The following is a 12912-nucleotide window of genomic DNA, read 5'->3' as shown; positions in this document are numbered from 1 at the left end:
ATGTGAAGGTTTGAAGTTGTTGTCTAGTTACCTCATGTTTGGAAAATCAATTAACGGCTTCCTTAGACCATGTGTCATGGAATTACGTTAAACAAATAAATACACGGCGTGCATTAAGATGTCAAAACTTAAATCAATAATGCAAAACCTCCATCTGATAATATCTCCCCTGGTGAAAGGCTTGCAATCAAAAATCTAAAAAAAAATAAAGATATCGTTTTCCTACAAGCTGACAAGGGGAATGCAACTGTAGTTCTAAATAAAACAGACCACCGAGAAAAAATCTTCATGTTGTTAGAGTCGGATACATACTCAAAAAAAATCAACAGCGGATTACCCCTGTTGTGTGTTCAAATAATTTTCTGAATAGCTGATTTGAATATTAAATTTATCTTCTTTACTGAGTAATTATTCATAACAAACTGCAGTGTGTGTGTGTGTGTGTATATCTATATACAAAAGAACCAGATCTAGTGCCCTCTCAAGCCATGTCCTGTTTTCAGTAAACACAAATAATGAAGGCCGCCAACATGAGGTAAACTGGACAACAACTTCAAACCTTCACATATGCCATGATGAGGTAGAATGGCACATAGTCGAGTCTAAAGAAATTGTCATGGATCCTCTCCATATAAACAGTAACCTGAGCTACAATTTACTAGACTCTTTCAGCTCTGCTGTCAGATATTGGAGCACTCGTGAAACCACATGCACACAGATGTCTAACAACAGAACTTTAACAAGGACTGTAGCTCCAGTTCCAAGTTAACTGTGGTTTATAGTCGAATTTATAGTTTTAAAATTTATAGTTTTATAGTGACTCAATGTTTCTTTACAGTGTTTTTTTATTGGCTTTCTATGTTCTCTCATCTCTGAAGAAGTTGGCCACTCCGATGAAATGTTGTGTATTTAATAAATTTAATTGTTTGTTCTAAGTTTCGGATCTCAGTCAATATATAAAAGTATGAACATATCCCAATTTCAAGTAATACAATGAATCATCATATATATATATATATATATATATATATTTATTTATTTTCTTTTTTTCCCCTTCTCCTTCAGAAATCCACACTACCAAAAGGGAATTATTTCTCAAAAAATATGAATTCAAGATAATGGAAACAAGACTAGAATTTATTGTCCCTTTCCACAATATCCACTTATCAATTAAAATACAAAGATACACCATTATACTTTGTGTGTGTGTGTGTGTGCATGTGTGCGCGCGCGCGCGCGTGTGTGTGTGTGTGTGTGTGTGCGCGCGCGCACGTGCGCATGCACACGCGCGAGCAATGTTCCCAGGGAACATACACACACACACACATACATCATAAACACTTGAGTGCAAATTAGTTTATGATACAATATGAACAGTGCTGGTTTCTGTTTATTAATTAATATTATTAATACTATTAATAAGAAGAAGAATAAAATTATACTGTGAGGTGACTTTTGGCTACTGAGTTAATTCTAAACATCTTCAGGAGCTTAGTTGCTGGTCCCATTCAGAAGTAAAACTATTCAGATACTATTCATCAGAATTCACATATAAAATTATTCTGTTTCCTGATAAAACTTATGTATACAGCTTTAACAACCTTTTACAATGGATATTATCATAAGAATAAAAGAACTCTTACTTCAAATTATATGAAATGCTAGTCTAAACATTTACTTACTTCTTGGAAATTTAGTAATGTCTTCATTAATGGTGGCTGTTACAGAGATTCCACTACTTGTATCTGTCTCAATACTGTCTAATAATAACACCTTTGTTCTCAGAATATTCTGCAATACTTAAAAAAAATTACACAACAGATATTCTTTATAGTACTTTTCTTTATCTAATATCATGATCAACAATAATTTTGTAACTGAAATCAAAAGAGATGAAGTTCATGTACAGTAATCCCTCGATTAATGCACCCCGATTAGTGCGTCATTTTTTTTTTTTTTTGATACCCACTTCAATTATCAATTAAAATTAAAATTCGATCAGCGCCTCTAAAATTCGATCAGTGCACCTATATACATCTTAAAAATAAATGTTACATCTATACATTTTTTATGGCTATTTTAAAAAATCACTCACCAGAATGAAATAATTTAGTTACTGACTTAAAACATTTTACAAATGTTATTTTTAATAGCATACTACACTACTTCCATGTACGCTATGTTCCAAAGTTTTACTGCCAAAATTTATGTTGTCTGCTAATTACTTGGCATTTTCCTGATCATATCTCATACCTCCTTTGCAATTATTTTCCTTACATTTTTTTATTTTTTTAATTTTATTTTAAAGTATTTACCCAACCTTTCATCATGAGTAAAAGAATTAGTGAGCAAAAAAGTGAAAGTGTAAAAATGAATCGAAAAGTAATCTCATTGGAAGAAAAACTTGAATAATAAAGAAAGTGAACAAGGCAAGTCCAGAGCAAAGATAAAACAAGAATAGAAAAATGGGTGAATCAACTATAAGAGCAATTTTAAGCAAAGCGCCTGAATACAAAGTATTATAATGATTGAATTAGAGAGACTTCTTTGTACACGGATCAAAGATTGTAGCCAAAAACGGATCCTGCTAAGAACTGACCTTATTAAATCAAAAGCATTAAGTCTCTTTGCAATCCTGAAAAAGGGCTATCAATGATGGAAAAGAAGAATTCCACATTAGTCCTGGGTGGTTTGAGAAATAGCCTACATAATGTTCTAATCACAGGTGAAGCTGCAAGTGCCGATATGGAGGTGGCCTCAAATTATCCAGAGATTTCAAGAAAATTGTATAAGAAGGGGGCTATTGTGACCAACAAATATTTAATGTCGATGAAACTGGCCTTTTTTTGGAAGCCAATGCCTTCCGCGACTTTTCTGACTAAATCAGAGAAATCTCAGCCTGGTCATAAAGTCGCAAAGTCAAATGAAATTACTGTTAGCAATATGCGACCCATTTGGAAGCACATTCTTCCACATTGTACAAATGATTTTAGAGGCTTTTCAAATGAATCTAAGTTAATTAAATTAACTTTAATTTTGATTAACTTTTTGATTACATTCTGAGAAACTGAGTGATTCCGACCTGCTAAATTTAGATGCACAGTGGGAAGATCCTGAAGAATATAAAGAAAATTTAATCACTGACAAGCCCAAAGAGATTTCACAGAAACAAATTTAAAATATTTGTTTGTGCAACTGAAACTTTTAAGTTTTGGTTGCACAAACAAATATTTTAAATTTGTTTAAAACTTTGTTTTAAACAAATTTAAAACTTTGTTAGAACTAAAAGAGAGAAGCAGGAAAATTTGCAGAAGAGGCAGTTGTATGAAAAAAAGAAACAGAACGTCTGCCAGAATAATAGGTTTATATTTTGAATATGTTTTATTGTCTTTCAGCTTCATAGTTTCCCTTTAACTAGGCCCTGAGACATACCCAAATAAAAAAAAATCAAGGGTAAAAAAAAAATTTGAGGAATGAATTATACTTTTTTCCAAAGGTTATTATACTCGATTAGTGCGTTTTCGATTAATGCACCTGTTTTAATGAACACATTAGGTGCACTAATCAAGGGATTGCTGTATTTCACTGTGTATAATTCAAAAACAGAACCTATTACTTTCCAGCATATCAGAATATCACTTTCATGTGATGGTGACCAAATAAGAAAAATTAAAAAAAATTAAACATTATTTATGAGTGTTATTTATCTTTACAGGCATTACTGAGAACTGGTTGAAGAAGGATAGCATAGACACCAGGTTAAAACAGAAGTATTTTCAGAGAGAAGAAAGGGAACAGAGAGGAGAGAGAGAGAGTTTTGCTAATGATAATAAATGAAATGAAACCAAAAAATAGCAAAAAAGATCATTAGAGGGCAGTTCTTTTGAAATGAGATCAAGTAGAGGCTAACAGGACAGGATGAAATATTATTAATATTATTATTATCAACACCTGACCTCCATGGAGTCTGAGACTCATCATCGGAGGTACTCACTATTGCATACAATGCTCATCCAACTGCATTTTAAACTAATTCAATGTGTCCACATTCACAACACACTCAGGCAATGCATTCCACTCACCAACCACCCTCCATGCAAAGAACCAGCTTCTCCCTCCTTATACAATTTCCAGCAATGGCCTCTTGATCTACTTTCCTCTCCAATTCTATGAAAAATCTCTTCCATGTCTACCTGATACCAAACCCTGACCAGTTTATATGTCTCAATCATACCCCCCCCCTCTTTCTCCTATTCACGAGACTCTGCAACTTGCATTTATTATTATTATCCCAAGACCTCATGGAGTCAAAGACTCATCTAGGAGGTCCTTTTTATCACACACACACACACACACACACACACACACACACACACACACACACACACACACACACACAGCTCATCATAACGTGTCTTAAACACACTCGGACACCACACCCTCAGGCAAGGCATTCCAATTATTTACAACTCTGCACGAAAAAACCTGCCTCCACTCCCCTACTCATACCCTCTTTATACAGTTTCCAGGGATGACCTCTGGTTTTTCCCCGATCTCTCACTATTTTCTGTAGAACTTCTCCACCATTGATCCTATAACAACCTCTTACCAACGTGTAGGTCTCTATCATATCTCCCCTCTTCCTCCTGTCCACCAAACTACAAATTACATCTTCTCAATCTTTCCTCATACTCGATATTCCAGAGGTCAGAAACTACCTTAGTCAGTCTCCTTTGGACCTCCAACATCTCTTCATCCTTCTGAAAACCCGACAACCAAATCTGGGCACAATAGTCCATGTGTGGCCTAATCAAAGCCTTATACAATGGAACAAGAATCTCCCTACTTCTACACATCAGTGTGCTCTGCATCATTCCCAGAAGCCTTTGTGTTGTCTTCACAATTTTGGCGATGTGTCCCCTAAATTTTAGATCCTTATTCACTATCACCCCAGATCTCTTATTTCCTCTACCTCCAACAATATATTCTCACCAAGCATAAATTCTGCAACCCATCTTTGTTTTGATCTACTTTGTTTTTCACCTTTTGTTTTCACCTTCCTTTGTTTTTCAAATTTTAAAACCTTACATTTTGCAACATTGAATTCACATCCCCATTTCTGTACTCAATCACTCAATCTATTCAAGTCTTCCTGTAAGGCACAACATCTTCACTACACTTTATAGTTCGTCCCAACTTTGCATCATCTTCAAATAATTGAATATCTCCATCCAAATCTTAACCTATATCATTAATATACAAGTTAAACAGTAATTGACCTAAAACAGACCCCAGAGGCACTCCACTAGTGACTTTCCTTTTCCTGTTGATACCTATCAGATAGCCAGTCTCGAATCCAATGCACAAATCTAATATCCAACCCCCCATCTGCTCAACCTATCATGAGGTACTCTGTCAAAAGCCTTTGTGAAATCCAAGTATATTACTGTGTATCCTTTTCCTCTGTCCAAGGAAGCAGTCACTTTATTGTAATAAGAAACTAGCTTACTAAAACATGACCTTCCTTTAGCAAATCCATGCTATCCATGAAAGATAATACCATTGTTATCAACCCAACTCTGGATCCTAGTTCTCACAAGCTTCTCCAACAAGTTAATCACAACACCTGACACACAAATAGGTCTATAGTTTGATGCTTGAGTTGGATCACCTCCTTTATGAAGTGGCACAATCTTGCCCTCCTTCTACTCCTTAGGAACTTGACCGAGTGCAAGACTCATATTAAAAAAATATGTCAAGGCAGGCGTCAACTCCCTGGCACATTCCTTTAGAATACGTGGTGATATATTATGAAGCCCACAGCCTTATAAACATCTAGTCTTATAAACATGAACATGAAGCCCACAGCCTTATAAACACCTCTGCTCACTTACAGTCAGTCTCTCCTCCCCATTATTAACTGCTCTCAATCTCTCCATGAAGTCATATCCACAAGATTGAAAGACCTTTATGAACTACTCATTAAGTATCTCCACCACACATTCCACAACAGCTGTCTTTATACCATTTTCGCATGCTTAATGTCTTTATTCATTCATCTCACACCTACCTTATTTAACCTTCTCTCTCTCTTGGAATACATTTAGACATTGCATCTACTAGACAATTTTTGAAAATCCCCCAAGCTGCATTGATCTCTTTTTCAGCTAACTCCTCATTCCATTCTCTCAATCTGTCCTTGTATTCCACATTCCAAAGACCACTGACTACCTTTTTGAGTCTTCTCTGTACCCTTTCCAACATATCCTCGTCACCATGAAAACCCAGTGACCAAATCTGTGCACAATAATCCATATGAGGCCTAATCAAGGCCTTATACAATTGAATCATAACTTCTTTATTTTTGCATGTTAGGGTTCTCTGCAACATTGCCATTATTCGATGTGATGTCTTCACAACTTGTGCAATGTGGCCCCTGAATTTCAATTCCTTGTCCACCATCACTCCTAGATATCTCATCGCCTCTATTTCTATTAAAGTTTCCCCATCAAGTGTATACTTTGCATCCCATCGTTGCTTACCAAATCTTAAAAACTTACACTTGGCAACATTGAACTGATAGTTCCACTTACCTACCCATTCATGCAATCTATTCAAGTCCCCTAGTAAGGCATTAACATCAGCCTGACTGTGCATTGCTCTCTCCTGTTTTGCATCATCTGCAATCAGCTGAATATCACTAGTTAAACCCAACCCAATATAATTAACATTCAAATTGAACAAATTGAATGTTAATGATATTTGTGAAATCATTATTTGCAACTGCAGCACTTCTGTGATGATGATCACACTGCCACAGTTCAATTAGGTGAAGAGTTATTAAAACGTTTCTTCGGAAAAAAGAAAGCTGCGCAAAAGATTAGAAAAACGTTAGCAACACAAGAGGAACCGTTTTTCTTTTACAATGAAAGATTTCATTGTAAAAGAAATCTGTTAGTCTGTTATCCAGTCTGACTGACCAAATCTCTACATAAATGATACAGAAAATAAAAGAATCATTTCCTGTACATAAATAATTCAGGAAACAATTTAATGGGAAATGCCAGCCTGGTTGGCCGAGTGGATAGCGTATCTGCTCTCACAGCCAGTCACTGACCCAACGCAGAAGTCTGTTATCCAATCCCATCTCTTTCAATTTATTTAAGAGCTTGTCGTGTGGCAGTCTATCAAAAGCCTTTACAAAATCCATCTACACCACTGTATATGCATCTCCTCTGTCCAAGAGATGCATATCTCTTGGTGAGTGGATATTTGTCACCTTGTTATAGTACATAAGTAAGTTAGTGAAACATGATCTCCCCTTAATCCAATTATCAACCCGTGTCTATACTACTTATCACCAATCTCTCCAGGATCTTCACCACAACTCCAGCTATACAAAGCAGGATAATTTGAAGCTTATCACCTTATCACCACCTTTATGCAGTGGAACAATTTTACTCTCCTTCCACTCCCTTGGAACCTGTGGAGGAGTACAACCAAAAAATAATATGTCCTTCCTTTCAGTGTTGCATGATGATCAGCATTCATTTTAGTAATTATGGACTTTACAACTGTGTTATAAATAACTATTTTAATTTCCCGACGTTTTGACCTTCATATTAAGGTTCTTAATATGAAGGTCGAAACGTCGGGAAATTAAAATATAATTAAAATTAAAATCAGGAGATAATGTGGATGGCATGCCTTGATAAATTAGCACAATGAGTGCACAATGAGTAATTATTATAAGGGGGACTTAAATTAGGGGACATAGTTGGTAAGGAGGAACGGTTACAGGGAGTGAATGAAATGAAATTTATACAGCTGCTACAAGATAATTATATGTTGTGAGACAACATGCTAGAAAAACTAATGGTTTGAGAATGCCGGATCTGGTGATAACATTAGAGAACTTAGCAATAGTCACTGCGACCACTTTGGATGACCAATCATGTGATTTTGACTCAGGAGATTTCCCAGATATCTATAATTTTCTCTAAATAAGGGGTATATGGAGAGTCACAAAGCACTTGATTATGATAAACTGAGGCAAAGATTGGAGTAGTGGCATGGAATGAGAATCTGGAGGGATAAAGATGTAAGCACTACATGGGAATGGGAGACAGTCAAAGAGTTTTTGAAGAAAGCAGTATCAGACTATAAAGTAATGCCAAAGTTTGGAAAATCAACCAAGTAGGAATTGGATGTAATTAAGTTGGAGATGCAGAAAAAGAAAAAGTTGGGGAGTGTATAAAAAGAGAAAGGTAATCAGCAATCCAGGAGAAGTATAAAGCACAGTAAAGAAGGTCAGCCAGTATAGTAAGGAAGGCAAAAGAAGATTATGAGAGGAGGCTAGCTGAGCAGGCCAAAGAAAATGCACAGAGGTGTTTTTTTTTTTTTTTTTACTCAATGTGGCAAGTAAAAGAAGGAATGTCACCACAGAAGGATGACTTTAATGACTGCTAATGCTAGGGAGGTAATTGAAGCCAATGAAATAGTTCTGTTATCAAGTGGTCATTTTCCAAGGTAGTACCATCAAGATGGAGATACTGATGTGCCAGATGACATTGACTAATGTGAAAATAGAAGTAGATGAATTTGTAGTGCTTACAATATTGCAAACCCTAATGCAAATACAGCAGGGATAGGGAGGTTATTCTTCTTTATATGACTTTGATCAGGTGGGATTGGATGAGATATCAGCCATGTATAATAAGAATATGCAAGTTGGTTTTAACACTAAGTAATTTAAGCTTTAAACTTAATTTTAAGCCTTAGATAATTTAAGCCTTGGTTATAGGAAGCTGTCTAGGAAGTAGAAAAAGGGGAAAATAGTTCAGTTGGATAAACAAAGCTACAAGACAGAGCAGAAAATTGTAGGTCATTCAGTATCTCAGATTAAGGTATTGGAGAGTTAGGTAAAAGGTCAGAAAGTTTAATTTTAGAGTTAGCAATGGGTATGAAGCATCTCCTAACCTTAACAAATATGGCTGCATTAAGCTGCTAAAAATCTGGGAGATTGTTATCTTAAGATCAACTCCTATTATATCATCATCATCATCATCATCAAATTCCTGCCATGTACCCTCAAGGGGTGTACAGGATATGACAGTACTACATGAAAAAATTACATCATTACTAACTTCCTATCTACAATTTTCCTCCAAATCAGTCTGTTACTTGTCAAGACGCCAACATTATCAGATCTTATATTTCTATCGTCTAAGGCACTTTGTACCGTATCAATCCACCTATATCTTGGTCTTCCTCTGGGTCGTTTTCCTGCCAACCAGGCAGAGAACACTTGTTTTGCTAATCTTTCCTCTCCCATTCTATTTAAGTGACCATACCATCTGAGATTAGCTCTGCTAACGCATTCCTGGATGCTGACAATGTCAAGTTCTTTCCTAATATCCTCATTTTTAATATGATATTGCCATTGATGCCATCTGTTCACGCCTCTAATCTTTCTCGGGGACTCTCATATCTGCGGTCTCTAGTCTTTGGTCAAGTGTTTTACTTCTGACCCAGCTCTCAGATCCATAAGTTAAAATTGGTTTGAACACAGTCTTGTATACAGCTAATTTAGTGTTCCGACTAATTTCTTTCTTATTCCATATGAATTTATTCAATTGACTTCCCACGATACCAGCTTTGCTGATTCTGTTGTCTATTTCTATATTTAGTTTACCATCTTCAGTAAAAATTGTGCCTAAGTAGCTGAAATGTTTTACTTGTTCCACAGGTTCTCCATTCACAACACAGTTGACATTTTCAATGATTCTGCCTATTTTCATTGTCTTTGTTTTTTTGTGGCTGACCTTCTTACCATATCTATTACAACAGCTATTCAATTTAGACAAAGAATCTTGCAGACTTGTAGCGGATTTATTTAGAAGTATAACATCATCTGCATAAAGCAAAGAGCTGACATTAACATCTCCAATTTTGATATCAGGTTTAATACCACATTCCTTCATAATGTGATCCATATAGATAATGAATAACAGAGGGGATAATGTACATCCTTGTCTCACACCAGATTTAACATTAAACCATCATCCTGTACTTCCATCAATTCCAACTGCTGACTCACAACTCAAATAAAGACTAAGTATTGCTTGATATAATGCCCCATTGACACCATATAACTGCAGCGTATTGAATAGATTCTCTCTTGGCACCTTGTCATATGCCTTTTCCAATTCGACAAAACTTAAATACAGATCTTTGTTATATTCCCATGCTTTCTCGACTATTTGTCGTAAAGTGAAGATCTGATCCTGACAGCCTCTATTTGGTCTGAATCCAGCTTGTTCTTCACCAAGCTTTTCTTCCACAATTCTTCTCAACCGTTTCTCAAGTATACTTGCATAGATCTTGCCAGGAACACTCAGTAGGGAAATACCTCTGTAATTCTCACATTCAGTTTTATTTCCCTTTTTATATATGGGTACTATGAGAGCTCTACTCCAATCATCGGGAATTCGTCCCTCTGTCCAGGCTTTCTGAACTATGCAGTGCAACCACTGTAAGACTCTTATACCACCATACTTCAGCATTTCTGGTAGAATATCATCTACTCCTGCTGCCTTTCCACATTTCAAGCCTTTGATGGCTTTTTCTACTTCAAGTATAGATTGGGGGGTGGGGGGGGGGGGGGGTGGGGGGGGGGGGGGGTGGGGGGGGGGGGGGGTGGGGGGGGGGGGGGGTGGGGGGGGGGGGGGGTGGGGGGGGGGGGGGGTGGGGGGGGGGGGGGGTGGGGGGGGGGGGGGGTGGGGGGGGGGGGGGGTGGGGGGGGGGGGGGGTGGGGGGGGGGGGGGGTGGGGGGGGGGGGGGGTGGGGGGGGGGGGGGGTGGGGGGGGGGGGGGGTGGGGGGGGGGGGGGGTGGGGGGGGGGGGGGGTGGGGGGGGGGGGGGGTGGGGGGGGGGGGGGGTGGGGGGGGGGGGGGGTGGGGGGGGGGGGGGGTGGGGGGGGGGGGGGGTGGGGGGGGGGGGGGGTGGGGGGGGGGGGGGGTGGGGGGGGGGGGGGGTGGGGGGGGGGGGGGGTGGGGGGGGGGGGGGGTGGGGGGGGGGGGGGGTGGGGGGGGGGGGGGGTGGGGGGGGGGGGGGGTGGGGGGGGGGGGGGGTGGGGGGGGGGGGGGAGATACTGATGTGCCAGATGACATTGACTAATGTGAAAATAGAAGTAGATGAATTTGTAGTGCTTACAATATTGCAAACCCTAATGCAAATACAGCAGGGATAGGGAGGTTATTCTTCTTTATATGACTTTGATCAGGTGGGATTGGATGAGATATCAGCCATGTATAATAAGAATATGCAAGTTGGTTTTAACACTAAGTAATTTAAGCTTTAAACTTAATTTTAAGCCTTAGATAATTTAAGCCTTGGTTATAGGAAGCTGTCTAGGAAGTAGAAAAAGGGGAAAATAGTTCAGTTGGATAAACAAAGCTACAAGACAGAGCAGAAAATTGTAGGTCATTCAGTATCTCAGATTAAGGTATTGGAGAGTTAGGTAAAAGGTCAGAAAGTTTAATTTTAGAGTTAGCAATGGGTATGAAGCATCTCCTAACCTTAACAAATATGGCTGCATTAAGCTGCTAAAAATCTGGGAGATTGTTATCTTAAGATCAACTCCTATTATATCATCATCATCATCATCATCATCATCATCAAATTCCTGCCATGTACCCTCAAGGGGTGTACAGGATATGACAGTACTACATGAAAAAATTACATCATTACTAACTTCCTATCTACAATTTTCCTCCAAATCAGTCTGTTACTTGTCAAGACGCCAACATTATCAGATCTTATATTTCTATCGTCTAAGGCACTTTGTACCGTATCAATCCACCTATATCTTGGTCTTCCTCTGGGTCGTTTTGCTGCCAACCTGGCAGAGAACACTTGTTTTGCTAATCTTTCCTCTCCCATTCTATTTAAGTGACCATACCATCTGAGATTAGCTCTGCTAACGCATTCCTGGATGCTGACAATGTCAAGTTCTTTCCTAATATCCTCATTTTTAATATGATATTGCCATTGATGCCATCTGTTCACGCCTCTAATCTTTCTCAGGACTCTCATATCTGCGGTCTCTAGTCTTTGGTCAAGTGTTTTACTTCTGACCCAGCTCTCAGATCCATAAGTTAAAATTGGTTTGAACACAGTCTTGTATACAGCTAATTTAGTGTTCCGACTAATTTCTTTCTTATTCCATATGAATTTATTCAATTGACTTCCCACGATACCAGCTTTGCTGATTCTGTTGTCTATTTCTATATTTAGTTTACCATCTTCAGTAAAAATTGTGCCTAAGTAGCTGAAATGTTTTACTTGTTCCACAGGTTCTCCATTCACAACACAGTTGACATTTTCAATGATTCTGCCTATTTTCATTGTCTTTGTCTTTTTATTGCTGACCTTCATACCATATCTATTACAACAGCTATTCAATTTAGTCAGAGAATCTTGCAGACTTGTAGCGGATTTATTTAGAAGTATAACATCATCTGCATAAAGCAAAGAGCTGACATTAACATCTCCAATTTTGATATCAGGTTTAATACCACATTCCTTCATAATGTGATCCATATAGATAATGAATAACAGAGGGGATAATGTACATCCTTGTCTCACACCAGATTTAACATTAAACCATCATCCTGTACTTCCTTCAATTCCAACTGCTGACTCACAACTCAAATAAAGACTAAGTATTGCTTGATATAATGCCCATTGACACCATATAACTGCAGCGTATTGAATAGATTCTCTCTTGGCACCTTGTCATATGCCTTTTCCAAATCGACAAAACTTAAATACAGATCTTTGTTATATTCCCATGCTTTCTCGACTATTTGTCGTAAAGTGAAGATCTGATCCTGACAGCCTCTATTTGGTC

At 38.1% G+C, this 12912-nt stretch overlaps 1 protein-coding gene across 1 annotated transcript in view; it reads right to left on the bottom strand.

The window, feature by feature from the left end:
* Positions 1-12912, bottom strand: part of LOC150095284 (laminin subunit alpha-1-like) — a 1249242-nt gene that overhangs the window by 402560 nt on the left and 833770 nt on the right. Inside the window, exon 45 of the mRNA XM_090410638.1 lies at positions 1683-1799. Within this exon, the coding sequence (XP_090266764.1) occupies positions 1683-1799 (117 nt within the window). The remainder of the gene's footprint in view (positions 1-1682; positions 1800-12912) is intronic.

Source organism: Typopeltis vanoorti, chromosome 20 (genome assembly GCF_054136105.1).
Source record: "Typopeltis vanoorti isolate ZY-2024b chromosome 20, IOZ_Tvanoo_1.0, whole genome shotgun sequence".
Lineage (NCBI taxonomy): Eukaryota > Metazoa > Arthropoda > Arachnida > Uropygi > Thelyphonidae > Typopeltis > Typopeltis vanoorti.
Note: the sequence above shows the minus strand (reverse complement) of the source record. Positions and strands in the feature narration are given on the sequence as shown.